The 24,014-nt window shown below is 38.8% G+C and overlaps 1 protein-coding gene across 3 annotated transcripts in view; it reads right to left on the bottom strand.

The window, feature by feature from the left end:
- Nucleotides 1-24,014, bottom strand: part of CTNNA2 (catenin alpha 2) — a 484,474-nt gene that overhangs the window by 356,093 nt on the left and 104,367 nt on the right. For all 3 annotated transcript variants that reach the window (XM_059470196.1, XM_059470201.1, XM_059470200.1), the window contains exons 4-6: nt 7,713-7,883; nt 3,908-4,023; nt 1,596-1,862 (exon numbers count right to left, since the gene is read on the bottom strand). In XM_059470196.1, coding sequence (XP_059326179.1) covers nt 1,596-1,862; nt 3,908-4,023; nt 7,713-7,883 — 554 coding nt within the window. The remainder of the gene's footprint in view (nt 1-1,595; nt 1,863-3,907; nt 4,024-7,712; nt 7,884-24,014) is intronic.

Here is a 24,014-nt window from a genome sequence, read left to right on the forward strand (position 1 = left end):
AATTAGCTGACAGGAAAGTTGCTTAAGTGAAACTGTATCTACTGCTGGAGGCTGCAGGACTTTGCCCACAGCTGAACTGACTGCTATCAACTCTGTTTGAAAGATGCTTTTTCCATGCCTTTGACCAACATAATTCAAGATTCAAGTTGAATGTTAATGTTTCCAGGACACTGAGCTCCATCACCATTTTCATTTTTTTGTCTTGTCTTCCTGACTTGCTAGGCAAACATGATTTTACCACTCAAGCAACCTCAGATCTTGGTCACATAACTGAACCGCCAGATTAATCAGACTTTGCATTTTCTGTAGCCATGTAGTGAGATTTGTCAAGGATCCTAAGGATTTCAAGAAGTTATTTTTCTCACTATCCCAACCACTGCATATGAGCATGAATAACCCCTTGTAATTCCAGTTCATTAGCAGCAAACAATTATTCCTGACCAAAACCAACACAAATCAATGTCTGCCTTTTGCCTCTGTGTGGGATTCACATTATCTGAACCTGAGAGAAGCAGAGGAAAGAACTATCAAAACAATTCTTGTCTAATTCACTGCTCCTGTGTTGTACCAAAGTGGAATGCAATATGGAGACTGTTTACCCAAAGAAATGGTGTTTTGTTTCCTTGGCATATCAGGGCCAAGCACGTGTCCAAACTGTCATTCAGCAGACAGTCAAAGATTCTGGGCAGTTAAGTGCTTGTGCAGATTCAGTTTAAATGTAGTGTAATATAGTATAAAATAATATAGTAATAAGTATAATAAAGTATAATTAGCCTTCTTATATCCATAAAGTCAGATGTGCCATTCCTCCCTGCATCCGTGGCGTGATTTTACTCTGCCTCTGCAGTCTGAGGAAATGGATGTGAATGAAAAGGGGAACTTGAGTCCTGTGTAAGAACAACTTAGTTAAAAGTTCTATAGATTGTGTGGAGAAACACCTCATTCTCCACACCCTGTTGCAGTGTGATGTCACAGTGAGATGTCATGGTTTGCCTCATACCCCGGGTTTCTCCCTGAAGATTCCTTCCCCAGGCATGTCAATCACTCTCCTGTCCACATCCTGACCCCTGCCCAGCACTGTCTGTCAATCCTGGCATTCCAGAAGGGCATTGAGTGATTGGCAGAATTCAAAAGATGCCTCCACCCTTGGGGGACGTTGGGCCATCCAGGTGTCCTTTGTCCTCTGAGACCTCCCATTCTGTACCTTGTGGGTGATCCCCATAATTTTTCCCTCCCCCTCTTCCCTGGGTAAAAGGGCAAGCAAATCATGTGGTTCAGAAAGTTCTGTTGAAGCTGCTGCTAGATTCAGAGGCCTGTGGGCCAGAATAAAGCTCTGGATCGAAACCGTCCAGCAGAACCAACTCCTTTCCTTCACCATCGCCTTAAAGCTTCTCCAACAGAGGGAAACCTGATCTCCTGCATGCCTGTACTTGCCTCCAAGTGCTCAGCTGTAACACCCAGCCAGCCAAAAGTGTCTCTGGGGTAAAACACCAGATCTGTCACTTTTTGGCTCAGCACCAAGGGCCAGACAAGCTCAGGCACGTCCCACCCAGCTATCTTGGTAATTATTCCAATAACACCCAGCTGATACTCACATCAAACTCATTCAAAGCAGCAGCAAGCTCTCCTATGCCAGTGTGGCCCTTGTTTTCATCGGTGGGTGAGGTGGCCTGGGCAGCGTTGGAGATGCCAGCAATGGCCTCCTGCACCTGCTTGAAGACGTAGTCCCTGTTGGCCCTCGTGGCCGCCACGTCGGGGTGGCGCAGGAAGGCCTGCGAGGCCGTGTACAACATGGTGGCGTTCTTCTTCAGAGCCCCGCGCGCCGCGGCCATCTCGTCCCTGCAGTGAGGATCCTTCAGCTCCTGCATGAGAGCACACAGCTTTTAGAGTTGGAAATTAAAGGTTGGAATTGTGTTAGAATGCATTGCCTTGAGCATCCGGACATGGACACCTTGCAGCGGTTTGGCAGAGATGGAATCCATGGCAGAACTGAGCATAAATCACTGAAAGAATTCTCCTCCTGCCCAAGGAAGTCCTCCTGTGTCACTACAGCTGTTACATTCTGCTCTCAATATCTTACCTAAGAGTCACTTCTCTTTTGCAAAAACCCATTAGAAATGTACATAAAACATTCAAAATTACTCTTCCCAAACTGGATTCTTTCTGCTGATTCCATAATGGCAGCACTCCTGTTGCAGCAAGTGCCTTGTTTTTCTAATTACTACACCCATGTCCTTTATAAAATTATCATAAGGTAGACCTTTAAAAAAAATCAAATTAGAAGTATTACATAAATGAACACCACAGAATCATAGGAATTAACAGGTAAATCGCAAGAAATGGAAAAGAGCTTCAAGATCATCCAGTCTCACCTATGACCTAATACCATATGGTTTTATTTCTTAAAAACCTACTAAATATGCCTCTCAATATTTCTATTTTGGTTCCCTTCATATTTTGCTCTATTGCTCATAAAATTTAGAATTTTTTTTTATTTAGAATATGACAGATACTTTCTTTTGTTGCCTCTGATAACAAGAATCAGATACCGCACAATATGTTATCATTATTATTATTCCCTGATTTTTTTCAGTTATAGTGTATATCATGTTGTTCTTGAAAGCCTCACAAACATTAAGACAGTCCTCCTAATTCATTAGAAACAAAAAAAAATATTATTACTTCTACTTTAAAACTATGAACAAACCAGTCTGGAGAGCTGAATAGTTTATTTATCTCCACACATGGAATCCATTGCCAACACTGAAAAAGGACCCAGATATTCTGGATTTAAAGGTTCTACCCACTGATTAATTTCAACCACATGCAGCTGACAGGTAACAGTCTTCAGAGAGAATTGTTGGCATATTCTTGGGTCTTCAATGAGAACTTAAGCGACACAGACATCCATTAACTTTCACATTTTCCTCTTTTTCCCATATTTGCAGCTCTATTTCCACAGGGGAAGTGTCTGAATGTACTGAAGAGCATTCTCCACATTTTCATTTATTTGCTTAGTCAGATGGTTTGCTTTCTGCAGTTCTGCAAGGAGCAGGGAGATGAGCTTGATGATCCTTACAGGTCTCTGCTAACTTGAGATATTCAATGATTCAATTTCAGTATAACTCTAAAAAGACTATTTTTCATAAAAAAGCCCCACAATCATGATTCAGAAGAAAATTGTCATTACTGCAATTCAGAAAATAAGGTAAATAGGTGGATGAATATGGAAAGCCAGCTTTCCAAATCCAGCGTTCAATGCAGTACAAAGATGGCACATTCTTGAATTACTGGTGGTATTCAAATATAATTGAAGTTGGAAAGACCTTATACAACTCTACAGAGTCTTGAAAAGAGCAGGGTTCAGGGGAAAGCTATCTTTATTGCAAAGTTGTACAATAACCAGCCTTGAATAAATGTTATCATGACTTTCTGGTCTCTTTTTCAGCTGCCTTAGCAATGAATAAATGGATAAATGAATAATTTTTTAAAAAATCTGGAAATTATTAATAATGGTTTTAAGCACAAAGTAGATTTCTGTTCCTCCTGAACTTGAATTATACTGAACTAGCAAAGAGCTTGTGCTTTACCAGCTGTAAGAGTGACCTGAAATCTGCATAGGTTAGAATTAAATGGGAATAATCATCAAATTAAAACTATCCTAAACCTCCTGAATCACTTCCCTTTTCACCCTTCAATCTGTTATTAATTGAGGCCTCTTGGAAGGTACTTTTAAAGAAATGGCACTTCTAAAAAACATCATCACATTCAAAACTAATCAGTATAATTAAATTATAGGCCATGACATAGCAATTAGTGGTTCACTGTACATTTTAAACCAGACTTGGACATAAACCAGGAGAACTTCAGAGCGAAGATGGACTTTTCCAGCCACTCCTGTACTCACCTGTTGTCGCCTTGCAGCGACATAGTTCAGTTTAACCATTTCCTTCCCAAATTCCTTAAAGCGATTGGCTAAATCTTGCTCATTGGTTGCATTTTTCACAGCTTCTAGTGCCTCCTCTACCTACAACACAATAAATCAGCTCTGTCAGCATTTGAATCCACTCTTTGACAAAGTCTGTGACTGTTCCACCCAATACTCTGTCTTACATGCACCAATTTAGGTTTCACATCCATCACTGTACAGAAGCTTTATGAGAGTCCCATGAACTTTAATTAGGTTTTTAATAGAGCAGCTGTCACTCTGCATTACTGTCCATTTACTGTGCTTTGGGATCATGTAAAGATAATGCCAAAGATATCACTGTTTGATTTTCTCACCCACACTTATCTGATCAAATATTTAATATCTGTGGGGTTCAAAACAAATACATGAGTATGTTCTTAATGTGCATTGTGGGAAAACAAAGAAAGTTATCACTTCTGGACAAGAAATATTTAAAACGGAAATTCAAACATACCATTAAGGTTTGAATTTACCCTGATAAATCCAAAACACTATCTTTGTGAATCAAATGATAGCTTCAACCCAGAATATTTGCATTATTTCTTTTTTCCTCAGCTGTGAGCTTGCTTTCTTTAGTTATTTAACACTGAGAAAAGAATCTACCCAAAAACCCACACCTGCACTCATGCAGTCATGCTGTAGCTAACAGGCAAAATTATAAAACCCTAGTTACACCAACAAGTTGATCCACCAAATGTATTGTGAACCTTTATCTTATGCAAAGCAAGAAAAATATCTGAAGGGATAAAATGCTCTTTTCATGCAATAAGTAAAGGAAGCATTACTGTGACTAGATGGAAATTCAAAGTTGTACTTCTCTTCCTTGCAAGATAAAAATGCAATTCCAAGCAAAAACATTGAGAACTGAAAAGATGTTACTGATGCTTTTTGCTAAAAGCTTTTGTTCAGCTAAAAGCTGCAGTTCATAAGACCATGCATAACAAGTTTTCCCCTCAAAAGGCAAGGGCTTATTGGCATGGGGAAATAGAGGGGTTTGAAGCCCTCCAGACACTGCTGGGAATTGATAAATTCAGCAGTAGCTGGTGTCTAACAGCTTAGAAAGACACAATTATGTGCAGAACCTGTCTTTTTATTGCTTGAGTTGCTCTGTGTTTTCCTACCACTGAGAGAGTATATTTTCATTTTGAGCTTTTATCTACTTACTGCAGATTTACAAGTTACAGGGCAGCAGAGTAGCAAACTCATACATTTCTATTGGAAAATGCATCATTCAGGAACATAAATTCATAGCTATTATGCTGGAAATTATAAACCAAGTTCTGCCAATTTACAAGCTACAATATTATTTGGAATCCAAGTTCTCTCTTCTTTTACTCGTAAGGAGAACAGTTTTAAAAAAATGAACTGACTGCCTTACCATTAACACAAATTGCAAAAGCATCAATGTATTAAATAACTTGCTCTTGCAGAACTTCTTGCAAAATATACCCATTTTCCATTTTTATCAGGAAACATTTACATTAAAATACCTGAAAGTTTCATCTTTATTATGTTTGTAATGCCAAGCACAGGCATGACAAAGTGAAATACATTTTTCTAAGTCCTGATCCATATTAAATAGAAATCCTGAACATTTTGTCTGAGATTCTACTCTGATAATCAGATCTCAAAGGATGCTGATTGTACTCCATCATATCAGTCAGACCACAGATTCCAAAATGAAAAAATCAGTTATGAGAAATACTAGAAAGGACAGGAGCACAAGATCCTTTTAATGATATTTTTATTATTTCAATTTCTTTTTTACAAATTCATACTGGAGCAAATTCTCCATCCTTGAGACAACACTCAACTTCAACTGATCTGTTCCTCTGATTAACTAGCCTGGAGTTAATTACAATAGATCTATAATCCTCTGTGTGCATGACCACATACTATAATGGTACATGGTTTTTTAATGTGTTACAAAAGCTTCTGCAATAACCACTATTTCTAATTTTAGCAGTATAAAAGATATGCAATGGCCAAGAGTCCTTCCAGAAAGCACCTGCATATATTCCCTCTAAAAAACTAATTAAAATGCACCTTTCCTGGGAAGCCTTTGACATGCTTTCAGAAAAAACTGATTACAGCACAATTCAGCATAAATCAGGCTTCATTACTCTGACATGCAGAATTATTTTAGTTCATTAATTTTATGGGTAACTTACACAAGTCTTTGAAGGTTACCTCTGAGTCAATAGAATAGCTTTTCTCCATCAATTTTGTATAGGATAACCATTTTTTCCTCTAGTAATTCATTTGTCTAAAAGCAGTTAGCACTTTAAAGTGGTAAAATAGGGATATTTACATGTTCAATCCTCAGAAATAAATTATCCTTTTTAACATGAAAATAAAAGTGACAATTAAGGTTGAATGTTGAATTTTGTGAAAAGAACCAGAGATGATTCTACAAAAACTGAATTTGTAATACTATTAGATAAATGCAGAGATTACAAATCACACTGACAGAAAAAGGCCTTGTAAATCTGGGGTGCAAACTGTGCAAGTAAATACAGCCACTTACAAACCAGCACTGGGCATTTGTATTTTACACAACAGAGTACTCTGCTGCAAAAGAAATCTCAGATGGGAGAACAGAATTTCTAATTGCCCATGAAAGAGCTTGAATACAAATTTTCATCATAATGTTCAGAAAAAACCTGTTGTTTATGATATTCAAGTGTTGGTCTTGCTAGGAAAGGACAATTTGAATTACAGTTACATGGAGCAGTATAGAGAGGAAAAATTTAAAGCATACTGGAGAGAGACACTGCTTACATTGCACATAAGCAGAGCCATGTGCTCACAATTCTGAGAGCAGCATTTTATCCACTAAAGCAGAGCTCACTAGAACTTGTGCTGAAAAATCGGCCTCTTTCCTTATGAAAACTGTTTTCCAGCTATTCAGGTTATCTGCACACTTTGCAAGTTGAAGGGTTCTGTTTTTCCAGAACATGAGATTGTTGAACAGTTAAACTGTCAAAAAGACAAATTAAAAAAAAAAAGGAAAAAAACAACTTTTTGAACAATTGCTAAAAAGAAGCAACCCTCCATCTCCTCTGTTAAACTCACACATGGACTCTGCAGGCTTTAAATATTCTGTATATGATTTTCTGAACAATTTTATTTTGTTTCAGAGGTTTTTGATGATTTGTTTCTGCAATAAAAATGTAACAGTGCAACAGCTAGGGACGGTGGAAAAATGCATTTCCTACTTTCAACTGAAAACCTTTTTAATACTCCTGTATAAAAATGTGAATGGTAGCAGCCAAAAGAGAATATAAATCTGGTAATCATTAATTCCTCTTTAATCCTTAATTACACAGTTGTACTATTGTCTCTCTCCAAATTAAACATTCAATCTGTAGATATATTCAGAAGTTACAAAGAGAAAAAAAGAAGAGTAGATAACTATAGTACCCAAACTGTGCCAGAAAGTCAAAATAGTGGGAAAGTATGTGGGATAAGATGTGAGAGGAGCAAATGCTTCAGTACAGGTCAGAGAGCTGTTTAACAGCAGAATAAGTCCAGTCACTGAAAACAGCTCACAAATTTTGCTTTAAGTGTTCAAATATTAATGAATGAGACTAATGCAGAAATGTGTTAACTCCTACCTCTGATCAGCACTTCAAGAGAACCAAGCAGAGAGTAAGGAATATGGACAATCACCTTCCTAAGTGATTTATCCCGTTTTTCCATGCCCAAAGCACACAAACCCAAGAGAGAAGGTGAAAAACACCTACGATTTTGAGGTGCGAGAGGAGCCTCATGACATCGGCCATGTCAGCCAGGATGAGCAGGCGGGTGACGGCCGAGAGCAGGGCGCGGGCGGCGCGCACCATGGTGCCCCTCTTCACCGAGGAGCAGGGGTCGTCCGCGAACTCCGACGAGGCGATGCGCATCGTCTCTCCTGGGAGAGGAACGCAGACAGTGCCCGGGTTAGTGTTCAGCCTCGTGGGTTTTATTTTTCTACAAAGTAGATAAACTAAGTGCTGCTGGGAAAAAAAAAATCAGAGAACCACAAAACCGTTGGATTGGAAGGGGACTTAAAGCCCATTCAGATCCACTCCAGGGAGACCTTCCGCTGTCCCAGGGCAATCCAAGCCCCTCTAACTTATCCTTGGACTTTTCCAGGAATCCAGGGGCAGCCACAGCTTCCCTGAGCAACCTTTCCAGGGCCTCCCTGTTGCCATTATAGTGCAAGAGTTCTATTGTCATGACATTGCAAGGGTTCCATATTGCACCTCCTTGATGTTTCTTGCAGGCAGCTCCTCCAGGCACTGACTCCTCCTCATCCTCACAGCAGCCACTGACTCCAGTTCCCCTCAGCCACCCAATGCACCCTATTATAGCCAATCCACTCTTCTGATTGGCTACAGCTGTGGCCTGTTCAAATCAGGCCTGTTCCCAGTCTCTAACAATTGACTCAGCTGCAACTCCTTAATAGGGTAAGATTACTTTCTATACTACCTTTGATTTCTTATATTGTATCCCCCTACACCTCCCCACCCTCACAGGCAAGAATTCCTTCTCAATATCCCATCTAACCCTGCACCTGGCAGTTGAAGCCATTCCCTCTTGTCCTGCCACTCCATGCTGTGTCTCAAGTCCCTCTCCAGATCTCCTGGAGTCCCTTTAGGCACTGGAAGGTCTCTCTCAAGCCTCCTCTTTTCCAGACTCTTTTCCCCACCTCTCCCAGCCTGGCTATGATTCACAGATTTTATATTAACCCAATATTTGCTGTAGTTAAAAAAAAAAAATCCAGTTTGTCTCTAGTGCAGAATCTCAAAAAGAAAGTACTCCTAATGTCCTAATGTGAAATCAAAGCATATTTACATTGCTTTTAAGACTATTACAACAAAATTAAAAAAAAATCCCATAAGGCAAAACTTCCCATAAGACAATGCAAATAGTGGGGGAGAGATTTGAGACAGCCACAGTGATTAATTCCCATCAGCACAATTTTCCTTATTATATTTACCACTAGGACTGTGTTTTCAAATTATAATTTTCAAGCAGAGTATCTTGGATGATAAGCTGATAATATAAAATTTTAAAATACAATTCAAGTAGTTTATTTCTAAAGCTATATATTCCTCTTAGCTTTCCATAGGGTTGGCAAAACTCTCTACAAACTTCTTAAGAGTCAATTAACAAATAATCATTGCTAGATAAAAGGAGAACAAACTAAATTTCTAAACATACTTAAATGCTATATTGCTCAGCATCACAGAGCTGAAATTCAAGGTAAAAAAGAAAAAGTATCCGAAGGAGGACCACAGTTTGCTGTTCCTACTTTCCCATGCATTTTTCCTGTGTGCCAAAAATCACTGAAACAAGGAGCAAGGAACTCTGATGCCACAAAGATTTTTTTCTAACACATACTTTAATTCAAACAGTTGTTTGAAAATTTATTCACAACTTTTGGCTGAGAGTGTGCTAAAAATTGGGAATAAAACTTCACTGTTATTGTTATTATTATGAGTGAGTGACTCAAATATTTCATATAAGAAGAGATATTGAGAGTGACCACAGAACAGTTGAGAGCCCAGAATGTGAGCAAGGCTTGGATGTGAATTTCCTAACTGGGAATTTGATCCCAGTGCAGGACTGGCTTCATCTAACCCAAGTAACATTGTAAGGCACCATCTTCTCTCCAATTATTTATGGAGGGAAACCAACAATCCCAGAGTAAATCAAGAGTTTGCTCCAAAATGCACTCTTGGAGCATACTGAGCTGATTGAACCCAAGGGGACACAACCACAGGAAATCCCAGCAAGGTTTTTCCCTTATTTAAGTTCTAAGTAGGATTCAGATGAGATGGAAGTGATTCCAAGCATCCAGCAACAAAACCCCTCTAAGTGAAATTTTAGAGAAATCCAAGCTGAAGTGGCAGCCAAAGCAAGCTTTTGATTTTTGAATCAGAAGCCTGAAAATTGTTTAACTTCCATTTTGGTACTGAAGAGATTTTATCGTTTTCTGCCAAATTAGAAGTGTGCAGCTTCCGATAAATATTTATATTGGACTATGACAGAAAGAAGTAATATTTGATAATTGGCCAGTGGCACCAGGAAAGCAAGAAGAAAATTTTTCTTCTTAGATTTGAATATCTAAGGAGATATCCCTTGCAAAAAGATTTAAAAATCAACACTCAATGGCAGAGGGAAAATGCACAGAAGGTCAAATGGAAATAGAAACAAACAAAACCAAAAAACCTTAGAAGAACATGGATTAGATGGTCTTAGCTCACATTAGGTGAAATAAAACTCCAAAATAATGAAGTAAAAATTGTTAAATAGACATAATCAAATAAGCAAACCAAAAAAGTACAAAAGTTCACAGCAGGTTGTTTAAAACTTAACAAAATCTCATAGTTCATAATTTAGAAACTAATAACTAAAGAAACTAGCAGTTATGGGGAGGAAGGCTCATCTCTCTCAGTGCCAATTAACATATTTTAATCCTTTTACAGCACTGGTATCAAACTACTCTTAGGCTAAAGGTATCAGTGGAGCTTCAGCTAGGCCAATTATTCTTTAGAGAAACATTTTTATCTGGAAAAAGTCAACCCTCCATTTAGTTATCCATTTCTTTCCAAATGCATTTCAAGTTGTTCTGTAATCTATATTAAATTACTTTTAGTGAAAATTGGGTCGACACAAGAAACACAGACATCTGAAGCCATCAGGTCTGCTTCCTTGCCACTGCAGTCAGTCAAGTGATAATATAATTAATAATAATCTTAATATGATAATAGCTACACTCATAAATTTATCAAGCTTCCATCTTAGAAACAGCTCAGACACTCAACCCCAATTAATCCCATATGAAGAAACTCACTCCAAAATGAACTCCAGGATCTGACAGGTTCCTTTCATTAGAGACACTTTAATGCCACACTGCCTGTATTTGTAGATAATGTAAATCCATTTCTTCTCATGACCCATGTGTCCTTCAGTTTCACTGTGTTCTTCTTCCACTCTTGTCCCTACTGTCCCTTTTTGGCTTTGTCATTTTTGTGAGGAGTCCTGACAGACTAAAGGCAGTACTTCAGTTCCGTCTAATTGCACACAGTATCATTTCTATCATCATTACAGCAGCCCCATGAAACAATTCTGCTTTTGGAGTACAGATGATAAGAATTGCAGATTTTTAGGACCTCTTGCAGCTATGAGAAATACTCATGGAATCCCAGAATATCCTGGGATGGAATTATAGGGATCACTGAGTGCAGCTCCTGGCCCTACACAGGACACCCCAACAATCCCACCATGTCCCCAGAGCTTAACAACTGCAAACATCTATCAACAGATGATTGCAAAGGCCACCAAAAAAAGCTACTGGAATTTCATGAGCAGACTTAAGGCAAAACATCTACCTGAGAGAAAAGCATTAAACAAGGATTTCAATGGTTAATAGACAGAGGAAATATTTTTTTGCAAAGCCTTGAAGTGTATTAAGAGACAGAAGATGGGCACTGAGTAGCAATGCAGAGAATAGCTGTGATCAGTAGGGGATGCTGACAATACACCAAACACCTGGAAATAATTACCAGAACAATGACAAATTGATTGGATGCACCACTCCTGAGCAGTTCCCAAATGGAAGAAGTTAATAAAGCTACAGCCTAATTAATCCATTTCTTTCATATTTCTCCTTTTGTTCTACATGTCCATGATTCAAAAGACAGAACAACTGATCCATGACATAATGGAAGTATTTTAGAGTGCTCTCCTTGTAATTAGAGCAAATGCATTGTTATGAAGCTATTATAAATTATAATAATATATAGATTGAAACTGAGTAGCAAATTCCACACAAAAGAGTGAGAATTATACTAAATGATAATATGATAAATTTGAACAACCTATAATTGTTAATAAGGTGTATTTAAATCATGTAAGCAGGTTTTAATCCTTTCAAAATGGATGTTGTCTTAAGAAACAAAAGCAAACCCTTCAGGATGCAAAGATCTGCAATTTTATCCCCCTTGGATGTGTCTAGAAATTCACCAAATAGAGTAGGATCACTCACTTTCCATGCTAGTATATAGATGAACAGTCAAATTTTAGGAATGATGACCTTAATCTGGTCCTGGATGGTGGGTTACTCACTGTCTATATTCCTCCTACCTTATTAATCACATTTATTATTTACCACATCTCTTAAAACATGGTATTTTGTTTACAGTATTTTAAAAACCATTCTCCATAATCGAAAATGTTAATTTCAGTATTAACCTCTGATAACCTTCGATATTATCAGAATGTGGGTGGGAAATGTTTTGGAGACCACAGTAATCCTGCATACTTATTAAATACAAACATGCATTAAAAAGTCTATTCAGAATTCTAAAAGCCTTACACAAATGGCTGTTTAGTCTTCCTTAAAACCTTTTTCCTAAATCTTTACAACTGTGTCCCCTAAACTCATGTCCTCTTCCACTTGCAGCTGGGACTTTGTTCTCCATCTGTGAGAGGATGACCACTGTTCTCATCGTTTTAACAGATTTCAAGGCCAGAACAGGCAATGTCTGATCAAGCCCAAACTTTTCCTGTCACATTTCAGCTCCTGGAGCTGTCTCCCTCTGGAACTGATTGTACAGACAATCCAGTTCACTTGCATTTGACTCGCTCTACATTTGATATTTAGACAGAGCGATGGAAGATGAATCACTCTGAATTTTAAAGCACAATGGATGGATATCCTTAAATCTAGTAGGTATTTTAGATTCAATGTTCTCTCTTAGATCCAAGAACACACCACATCATTCACTTCATGGACCATTAAGATATGTAATTTTAATTAACCCAACTACATCTTTCCTGAGGGACTGAAAATAGCAAGAATACAGAACTTTGAGGTATTTAGCCAATATCTATGACAATGCAAGACAATTTATCCATTAATGTTATGTTTTAGAAAGAACTTTTCTAATTAATAGTCAGATTAATAGTGCATTTGGAGCATCACTGATACACTTAAATACAATAAAAACCCAATTAAATTTCAATTCAAAACTAAATTATTTGGGATGTGAGGATACATTAGCATCTCTAATCCCTCTTTGTCTGCAACTCAGTAACTCCAAGGATTAACATCCTTCAGGGACACACAAAACTGATCTGCCTTCACTGAACTGAAGAGCTCAGGGAACATCGACATGAACATTTGAGATGCTCAGCACTGTGTCTGGGAACACAAAAGCACATTGGACATTTATTGAGATATCAATAAATACAGAGGCAAATTTCAAAACTCAAGCTCAACTGAACTAAAATGTTGTTTTATTTGTATACTGGTAAAAATTACACTGCTGAACTACAATGTTTGACAAAACATGGAATCACAGAGTGTTGTGGTCTCAGACATCAACAGAGAAACTGACAACGGGCTGAACAGACTGTTCAAAGGCTGGGGACTCTCGGGCTGGCTGGGATCTATTCTGAAAACTGTTTTTTAGTGCTGTTTATTTTTCTATAGTTTTGTAGTTGTTAGCATTGTTTTTGGACTAAACAAACGCATGGTTCTCAAATTAATTTCAAGCTCATCTCCCCCTCCTGAGGTCTACCATTTGGAAGCCCTCAGTGCTCCAATGGATGACCTAGAAGCCTCAGTGGAAAAGACTGACCCTCCTGTAGAGAAAAAAAATGATTTACCAACCATGGTTTGACAATCATTCCGCACCACAAACACAGTCCTCTTCTTTTTAAACAAAACTAGGGGGAGATGTTGTGGTGTGCTGTAATGTCCCATTTTGGCCTTCCAGGTCACTTCCCCAGGTGTGCCTATGTCTCTCTCCCTTCCCCCTTGCCCCCATGCTGAGTGAGTCCTGTCAATCAGGCTTTACATTCCAGCAAGGCGTCGTGTGGTTGGTCAAGTTCAAAGGATGCCCCTATGCCCAAAGGTCATTGGCCTGTCTGGGTGTCATCTTCCCCTGAGACCCTGCCCCTCTCACCTGGTTGGTGGCTCACCTGTACCTCGCCCCCCCCCCCCCCCCCCCCCCCCCGTGCCTGAGCTTAAAAGGTGATCAGACCATGCGGCCGAGATTCTGTTGGAGCAGTTGCTCATGTTCAGACCTCTGAAACCATGGAATAAACCTCTGGACATTAAACCCTCCAGCAGAATCCTCTCCTTTTTCTCTTCACCATCGCCTGAAGCTATTCCTCCTGAGGTAAACGGGGTTCCAACAAGCCTGGACTTGTTCAGTGCCCGGCTGCGACCACCAGCAGGCCAAGGTATCTCTGGGGTGATACACCGCAGTTGCTGCCTTTGGCCCAGCAGCAAGGGTCAGACTGGCCCAGGCACAATCTAACTGGTAATATTGGGAGCCTTTTTTCCAATAACAGAGAGGTTTGGGATGGAAGGGACCATAAAGCCCATCTTGTTCCATCCCCTGCCATGGGCAGGGACACCTTCCCCTATCCCAGGGTGCTCCAGGCCCCATCTTAACTTCTCCTTGGGCACTTCCAGGGATCCAGGGGCAGCCACAGCTTCTCTGGGCAACCTGTGCAGGGCCTCCTCACCATGAGAGAGAACAATTTCTCCCAATATCCCATATTTCAACTCTTAAGTTGAAATATCTTCTCCCTTGTCCTATCAGCAAGTAGTTCAGCTACCAATTTTCCCACAACTTCTATGTTCATACTAAAAATTTGAAATCTCTAATTTAAAATAAGTATCTTCTTCTTTATCCAAATGCTGCAAGGTTGCATCAAGAAGCACATTCAAAATAAGGAGAATAGTTCATCACCTAAACAAGAAACTGCAGTGGAAAATGTTAGGAAAAGTTGCTGTCTTTCTGGTGAACTGTGCATGGTACATTTATTAAAATCATTATTGTAAAAAAGGACTAAAATGAATGGAACTGACAAAGAAAAATCTTTAAGTCCTAGTGATTAACATCTTGAGTTTAATAATTTAATGGGTTTCTGCAAAACAATGTATTAATTTAAATAGAATTGTCATTAATAAATTTAACATATCAGGTATAGAAGAGAACAACACTTGAAAAGCACTCAAAATTCATGGAAAAGGAGGCACATCAAGAAAACAACATTCAGCATTAGGCACACAGATTCAACCATTCTGGATATTATTTTCATTCTGGGCCCTGAAGAGGCTCACAAATACTGTAGAGGAAAGCAAGTTCAAGGGCAAATTCTATCTGTGCCCAAGGCACCGTGAACCAAGTTCAAAATCATAATTAGAATCAGTTCCATCACTCTCTATCATCACATGAAAAGAAAATACCCAATAAAGAGTTTATTTGAAATTGATATTTTTTGAGATAAGCTTCAGTTCAAAGGGTTGATATTTTCCAGCAAGATGTGTTTTCATACCAAAATTTATCAAAAAATCCCAGTGATCTGCGAAAAAGAGGGAGCAGCAAGTTGATAATGTCAGCACATGGGAAGCACCGTGAGGAGGGGGAAGGAGTGATGATGAGACTGATCAGTCTGGTGGATTATCAGCTCCCTGTTAGCTTTGATGGTCATTTTTGTGTTTCTGCTAATTCATGCTTTTCCTTACACTAGATCCCACCTGAATGTCTTGAAGCAGTAAGAGAAAGAGGGAACAGTGCTTAATCTAGGGAACAAACATGGCTAAAAGTAAAAAAACCTTCCCACAACCCCAGCTGGAATTAGGAGGACAGGCATGTTAATGCTGGACAGCTGAGGGGTTTGCAGCCAAGAAAGAAAAATAACAGGAAAAATTTAAATACAAAAATTTAGAAAGATACTCCTGTAGGAGAGAGGATGAGAAATGAGAAAAGCAGACATGGGAGAGTCATCAGCACAGGGAAAATCTACAGTATAGACTTACAGTAAGAAAAAGATGATAAAAAAAGACAACATAAAATACAGAGAGCATCTGCAGGTTTACACAGAGAAACAGACTGAAAGTACAAAAACATTTTAAAAAATTATTTCAGTTCTTCTATTAGTTCACATAATCTGCACACACTGTTTATAATAACCTATATTTGAGATTTGATGCAGTTATTTTTCTTGCCATAAAACCAAAGATTCTAAAATCATGCTCAAAGCCTCAGCTTACATAAAGATTACTTTCCAAAATTGAGAACTATGTTTAAAAATTAATTTTTGATGACTAAAAAAACCAATTTTGACTTGGCAACATTTTAGTAAGCTAAGAATTTACTGCCAGTTCAATGGGAATTCACATACATGCAGTGACACCTATGTGTTAATACAAGAGCTCCTTTATATAACTATACTCATTGCCTGAATGTTTAAAAACTGCAAGAGCTTCTGTGCAGAGATAATGAGATAACTGAGCCTCATGGTGTGAATTTACATTCCAGGGCAGAGATCAAAACACAAAACTAATCTTTAGCCCTCCATCAACACCCAGAAAGGCAGATTGCTGTTGTGCACAGGAAAATGCACATAAACAAGACATGATTATCATTAGGTTTGTAATGAGAACAGAAAGAAAGGATCACCAGCCTGAGCCTGTATAGGTAATAGAAAAAAAAAAGATGGTTGAGTGTTAGGACTGTCCTTTATAAATACCCGGGCATGGCAGAAGGGAGGCTGAGGGGATTCAAGGCTGGAGAGGGCTCTGAGCAATCTGGGCTAGTGGACAGTGTCCCTGCCACGGCAGAGAGTTGGAACTAAATGAGCTTTAAGGTCCCTTTCATCCCAAACCATTCCATGATTCCATGATGTCCATCCATTACTGGATGCAGAGCAAAACTCAGTCACAAAGGATGAGGAAAATGCTGAGGTACTGAATTCCTTCTTTGCCTCAGTCTCCCACAGTAAGAGGAGCTGTCCTTCAGGTACCCAGCACTCTGAGCTGAAGGGCAGAGATGGGAACAGAATGAAAGAATGAAGCCTCCAAAAGTGGTTCTACCCCTGTTGTTAATGAGTTTGTAGAATCCTTCTTTATTGGTTTTCAATGGCAGCAGCCAGGTTTCAGTTCTAGCTGGGCTTTGGTCATTGCCATATTCTCCCTGAATGACCTCCAAATGTCCCTGTAGCTTTCCTGAGCTGCCCATCCCTTGTCCCTTTTCACAAAAGTCACTGACACTCCTTTTTTGCCCAAGTCCCACCCAAATTCTCTGTTCAGACAGGTAAGTGTTGAATAAATAAAATAAGGAGAGATTTAAAACCATAAAGTCCACCACAAACAGGTGAAAGGAAATAGAGGTGACATTTTCTGAAGAAAAAACATATTTCATCACATACTGTAGAAATCACATAGTATGAACAGAGCTTAACAAGTGACTTATCTACAACTAAAACACCAAAAAAAAGAGCACAGATCTCAAAGTAAATTGAAACAATTATAGCTGAATGAAATTTGCAAACATCCAAAATCAAAATCAGTGGAGAGCCTACAATTTTATTTTTAGTAGATATGAAAATAATTCTAAATTCCATCAGCTATACAGAACAGGCTCCTTTTCCCATGTTCATATATAAACAGCAGCTGAAATATCTCAAAGATCTAAAGAGAATTTGTCTCTGATAAAGGGATTAAAACAGAAAGAACAAGATAGCTGGAGATCAGAATGCTATAATTTGACACTTCTCAGAGGAAATCAGAGCCTGTTATTTGATTATAACATTTTATATTCCCTCACTCTGTAAAGTATTACTGGCCTTTGTAGTACGTGAAAAATGTACTTCAGAAAAAGACGTGTTCAAAATGGTAAATGGAAAGGCAATAAATTAAAGCCTTTTATATACTGACTAAGCATCTTTTAGGACTCAGATATTAGAAAGTATATTTCAAATTTTCAAGCTGTCATTTTTAATACTTCTCTTATTGAATACTGCTTTCTGAAACCATATCCAAAATTAAAGCCTAATCTGTATGGGAGAAAGAAGCTTTTATACAACTTTTGAAGTTGGATGACTGCCATGGAAAATGCAGTCAAAAAATAAAGAACACAGAACAAAATGTACTGTAGGCAAATAGGAGGATTGAGCAGGGGGGAAAGGAAGACCCTTAGTGCCCCAAGGACTGCTCGTATCTTTCTCATTAAATGCCACTGGGTAAACACAGAATCATGGAATAATTTGGGTTGGAAGAGACCTTACAGCTCATCTTTCCATCCCCTGCCATGGACAGGGGCACCTTCCACTAGACCAGGTTGCTCCAAGCTCCATCCAGCTTGGCCTTGAACGCTTCCAGAGATAGGGCAGTGTCTTGGTTTAAGACCATTTATAAAGTTGGACGCTCCAAAAGAAGCCACCTCCGCTTAATTCCAACTAATCCCTTGCCACCAGTAAGGAAAGATTATGAGTAAATATAAGTGAAAAAATAACTGTGTACTGACAAATGGAGCAGCAACAGACAAAAAACAACTGTAAATAACTAGTAAATAACTGCTAGATACAAAACTACCCAATCTCACAAACCTCAGAGACACAAAGAGAGACCCAAAATGTTGGAATGGGCCTTCCCAAAACGGCGCCTGCCTGAGGCGGCCGTGTGCCTGAGGGACAAAGGGAAAATGGCGCCACACCCGTCCCTTCCAAAAGGGTGACTGCGGGCCCCAGGAACAAAGAGACAAGATGGCAGCAACCTATACCAAAAAGGCAGGAGCCCAAGAGTAATTTTAGAGGCAGATAAAAATTTTCCAGCTCACGGGGGGTCTGTTTTTCTCTCGCTGCTGGTTCCCGCCATTTTTACCGGCTCTGCCATGGCCGCTGTGGCGTGAGGGGATGAGAGGAGTTCTCTGTCTGTACAGGCACATGGCAGCCTCCCCTCAGGACTACAGTAAATACAGTGCAACCCCAGCGAGGGGGAGAGAAATTATGAGGAGGACTCCATCTTATCAGAAGGCTAATTAATTACTTCATTATACTATATTTTTCTATATTATATTACACTATATTACATTAAATCTAAACTGAATCTGCTAAGCACTTAACTGCACTCCAGTGGACAGAATCTCCTGACTATCAGTCGACAGTCCTGACACACACACACTTGACCCTCATAGGCCAAGGAAACAAAACACCATCACTCTGGGTAAACAATCTCCATATTGCATTCTATTTTGGCACAACACAGGCACACCAAATGAGATAAGAATCGTTTTGATCATTCTGTTCTCTGCTTCTTTCAGGTCCAGAGGTCCCACACAGGACCTTGCTGGCTTGTCTTGCTGCCCCAAGAGTTTGTAAAATTCACCTCTAAACAGTTTCTAATTGTGAAATGCATCTTCACCAGTGGCTGCAGTTGCAAACCATAAACAAGAACCTCTAAAGAGAAGCTTCTGCCTTCACAAAAGCTGCCATGAAAGGAAGGACTTCTGCTCCCACAGCTTCTCTAGGCAACCTGTGCCAGGGCCTCACCACCCTCACAGGGAGGATTTTCTCCTCATTTCTAATCTAAACATGTCCTCGTTCAGTTTAATTTCATTCCCCCTTTTAACTGAGCAGAAATAATCCGGGTAGCATGGATCCAAACTCAAGATCCTCCTCCCACGTTAGATGAATTACAGCAGTATTTACAGTTACATTCTAAACACAGAAAACATCACTTTTAAAAACTGAATTCCATTGCACAATTTACTCCACAGAATGAAATTTTATTGTAAAAGTTTGTTAGCAATTCTTTATTTTGTATGTGCATGTGTAATCACCACAAAGCTGTTCTTGCAATTTTCCAGCTAGTTTTTGAAAGACTGAAAATTCGCTGTTCAGTGACAGAAGCATAAAGCAATGACCAAATCTTAAGCTCATCTCCTAGACTCGTTCTCCCTTCAGTATGCCACTTCCCAATTTAAACATCCCAGACAAAGCCTCTATACCATCCTGATCTCCCACCAGTTTCCCTATCCTTCATCAGACAGCTGGTGAAACTCTCAGTTCCTTTGCCCAGCTCAAAACTTCCATCACTGGCCTACACAGTCATCTGAGATCACACCTGTGCCAGGCAAAAAGGAATTTCCTTCCAAATACTTTTGATCTGACAGACTAAAATAACTGATTTTCCCATTCAAAGATGACTCAAACCTTTCCTTTTTTATTTCCTCCTTTTTTATTTCCTCCTTTTTTTTCTTTTTTTTTATGCTGAAGAAAAAAAAATTCCAGCTCAGAATTTCTGCCTAATGAATCAACAGTGATTTCATTTCCAGCACTCAGCTGGGACTCAGAGGAAGTTTCAGTAACACATAGATCAGAACAGCTTCAAAGAGAGAGGTCGAGATGCTCACCCTGTGGTGCTTTGCAGCTTCACAGAACCATTCTGAGGGGTCAGGGACTTCAGCTCCAATCTCCACATTGAATTACAGAGGGGACACAAATACAAATTTCATGCATGGAGGAAATCTCCTTGCAGAACATTGCTCATGGTTATCTCAAAACTTAATTGAAAAGGCTGTACATTAAATGCTGCTGAGGATTACTCAGTGTGGATTAAGCCTATCCAGTTTGGGAATTACTGCTGGAAGACAGAACAAGGCAAGATAACAGCCCATGGTACCCATCCCAGTTTGTAAGATCTTTTTTCTTGTAATAATTTTCTTAATTTAAATCCTAGTGAAGCTATTCTCCAAATTTGACCTGAATCCTGAAATTTCATGCATACTGATGGGTGGTGGAGTTAAATATTTACTGCAAAACATGGCCTAGTTATAGTCCCTTGATAGTGATTTTTTTTTCTTTTAACTGTGCTGAATTTCTGTAATACTTTCTCAAATAAAACCTTTACTAACAGAAATATTTATTCTAAAAGAACAAGCAGTAATTTTAAGATTTGATTTTAATACTCAAATGAAATATTTCTGGAGGAAACACTACTTCCCTATCTTTTAGTTTCTGAGCATAATTTTATTTTTGACAACTGTCAGAAGTTGGCATGTTAAAGAAATTTTATTCTGATTTCATCCTGATATAAAGCCACAATAGTATAAAATCTTCTAGAAAGACAATGTAAATAAATATAGTATAAGAAAATTGCCAAATGCATTAATTTATATTACTTTTCAAACTTATATCACTGCTTTTGCAAAATCTGTCACGTTCAGGCAATATATCAAAACCAACTACCCTTTATAACAAACATACCCAAGAGATGAAAGTCACTTTAATAAATTTAAACTAGCATGAGCTTAAACAAAACACTGAAAAGTGAAATGAATATCAGAAGAACTCCAGCCAAGACTAAACAGAAATAAATCTTTTGGAAATAGTGCAGAGAACACAGAAGAAGTGAAGATCCTTGGACAGCCAGCTGGCTTTACCAAGAACTAGTATCATCAGCAGTTCTCCCCAAAAGCTTAAATCCAATGTGTACAGAAAGTCATAAAATGATGGAATGGTTTGGGTTGGAAGGGACCTTAAAAGACTGTCTAGTTCCAACCCCCCTGCCATGCCCTGTATGTGTTTCATTTTTTCTTCGCTTTTAGTTTTCTTCTTAAAGATCAATCCTGATCACGAACAGAATGGAGGAGGACAAGACATTAGTGCTGTTGGGTTTGTTTCACAGAAATATAAAATAGTTTGAGTTAGAAGGGATTTTGAAGGTTACCTAGTCCACCCCTTGCAATGAGCAAGGTCATCTTAACTACACAAGGTTGTTCACAGCCCCATCCAACCTGACCTTGAATATTTCCAGTGATGCAGTGAGCACTGTTGTCATATATAACACAAGAGTTCCATTGTTATTACATTACAAGGGTTCCATATTGCTGGAGTTTTGTACCCCCTTGATGTTTCTTGTAGGCAGCTCCTCCAGGCACTGACTCTCCCTTGTCCTCACAGCAGCCACTGACTCCAGTTCCCCTCAACCAACCAACCCACTCTTTTATAACACTTTTATGATTGGCTACAGCTGTGGCTTGTTAAAATCATGCCTGCTCCTGATCCTTAATAATTGGCTCAGCTGCAACTCTTTAGGGGGTAAGATTACTTTCTCTACTACCTTTATTTACTCATGTTCAATCCCCCTACAAAGCACGACCTCTTTGGGCAGACAGTTCCAGTGTCTCACAGAATCATAGAACAGTGAGTGTTGAGAGGCTGATGTGTGGTCAGCCATAAATATAAAGTATATACATGTATATTATATATGTATTATATACATCAGCTGTGTGTGTGTGCTTGTATAGTGGATATTTTTGCCCCCGACAAAGGAAAGGAATGATGAGGAGAACTCCATCTTATCAGAAGGGTAATTAATTACTTTATTATACTATATTATTCTATACTACATTACATCTAAATTATTCCATATTACATTACACTACATTACATCTAAACTGAATCTGCCAAGCATTCCACTGCACAACATCTCGTGACTGTCAGCCCACAGTCCCAACACACACCTGGATTCCATTGGTCAGTGAATCAAAACACACCAGAATCCAATCATCGTTTCCCTTCAGGTGAACAATCTTCCACAATGCATTCCACTTATGAACAAACACAGAAGCAGTAAATGAGATAAGAATTGTTTTTTCTTTCTCTGAGGTTCAGAGAATGGGAAACCCAAAAATATTCTTGGGAAGAATTGTGCCTTGATTTCCTCTGTGAAGAGAAATGTGGCGACATGCTTGTGTGCATGTACTGGAAATACAGCATCAGTCTCGTTCCTGCTTCAAGTTGGGGTCACAGAGCTGCAGCAGCCTCACTCCTGGTTTTGGGAACCCCTGACCCTACTTTCCTGCATAGCAACTCTTGGAGATGCTCTACAACATCTGCTTTTTCCTCATAAGTGTTTTAAATCATTTCAGAGTAGGAATTTTGATGTCTTTCTGCAGCTCAATTCTCAGAGAGCTGAAAGATAATTAATGGATGGAAAAGAGTCTGAAAGAGCCAGCATTAGCATGGAATGGTACTTAGGGGCCCAGATATCTCAAGAGGAACATTGCAAACATGAATAACAATTGAAGTCACTTCCCTACATAACAAGCAATTCAAAATAGAAAAGAAAAAATTTTTATTAACAAGGTAAGAGTTTTCAGGCCACAGCTCCAGGGATTTGCTGAATAGAAAACTTCAAATCTTTGTGCTAAAAGCTTTCAGCCCAGGCATGAGCCACCAGCCAGACAAAAAGCAACTTGCAGGGCACCTCATGACAGGTATTATTGGAAAAAAGAGAATATGTTTATTGTACACACAGGTTCTTTCAGAAGTGCAGACAAGATTCATTCTCCCATCAAGCAGGACTGCCCACATTCCCCACTTGACCTTTCAGGATGAATAGAAGAATTCAAGTTTGTCTAAAAAAACCTGGTTTTCAGTAATTTCTTTCCACAGATACTTTTTCCTGTATCAAGAACTAGTACATGCTAACTGCTGTAAGCAAAAAGAAGTTCTCATATACTTCAGTGAAAAGGTTATAAATAAGAATAGGGAGAGCATATGTTTAAATTAAAAGATATGGGGGGGTTTTTGGTCTAAAAAACCAGGTTATCTAGATTCTAGATTATCTAGATTTCTCTAGAAACCATCCTTCATTGAATTTAGTTCTAGTTTTAAAATTTCATTCAGAAAAATTTCAAAACTAGATGGTTAAAGGCATTAAAGCACTAAAAGTATGACTTTTAGTGTGTTCTGTCAGAGAGAAAAAAAAAAGCCAAGAAAGTTAAAGTCACTTTCATGTCTCAGAGATGTTCATCCATAATGCCAAGATAGTCACTGAGTACACAGATCACATTCTTTTTCACAATGTCCATAAATCTGCATGAACAAAAAATTAAGTCTACCTCAACTTTACCCTGTCTTCAAACACAAAAAACATCAATAGGTATTTTCTGTCCCTTGATGAATTTCATATTATGGCGTGAAATTTTATCTACCATGCTTGAAAAGCAAAAACATTTAAAACACAACAACCAGCAGCTGGACTGAATCATGTTTCTAATGCAAGTTTCAGCTACATGCCAGAAAACTTCCAGGAAAATTACATTAAATCAGGCAGTCACCAGCACATACCCACAGACAGACATTGCCAAAGCCATTTACCAGATAGAATAAATTTACATGAGTACAGCCCATTTCCTTGTGTTGCTTCTGCAGCATCCCAGGCTGTGTCCTAACACATTAAATC

This window comes from Ammospiza nelsoni, chromosome 4 (genome assembly GCF_027579445.1).
Source record: "Ammospiza nelsoni isolate bAmmNel1 chromosome 4, bAmmNel1.pri, whole genome shotgun sequence".
NCBI classification, from domain to species: Eukaryota; Metazoa; Chordata; class Aves; order Passeriformes; family Passerellidae; genus Ammospiza; species Ammospiza nelsoni.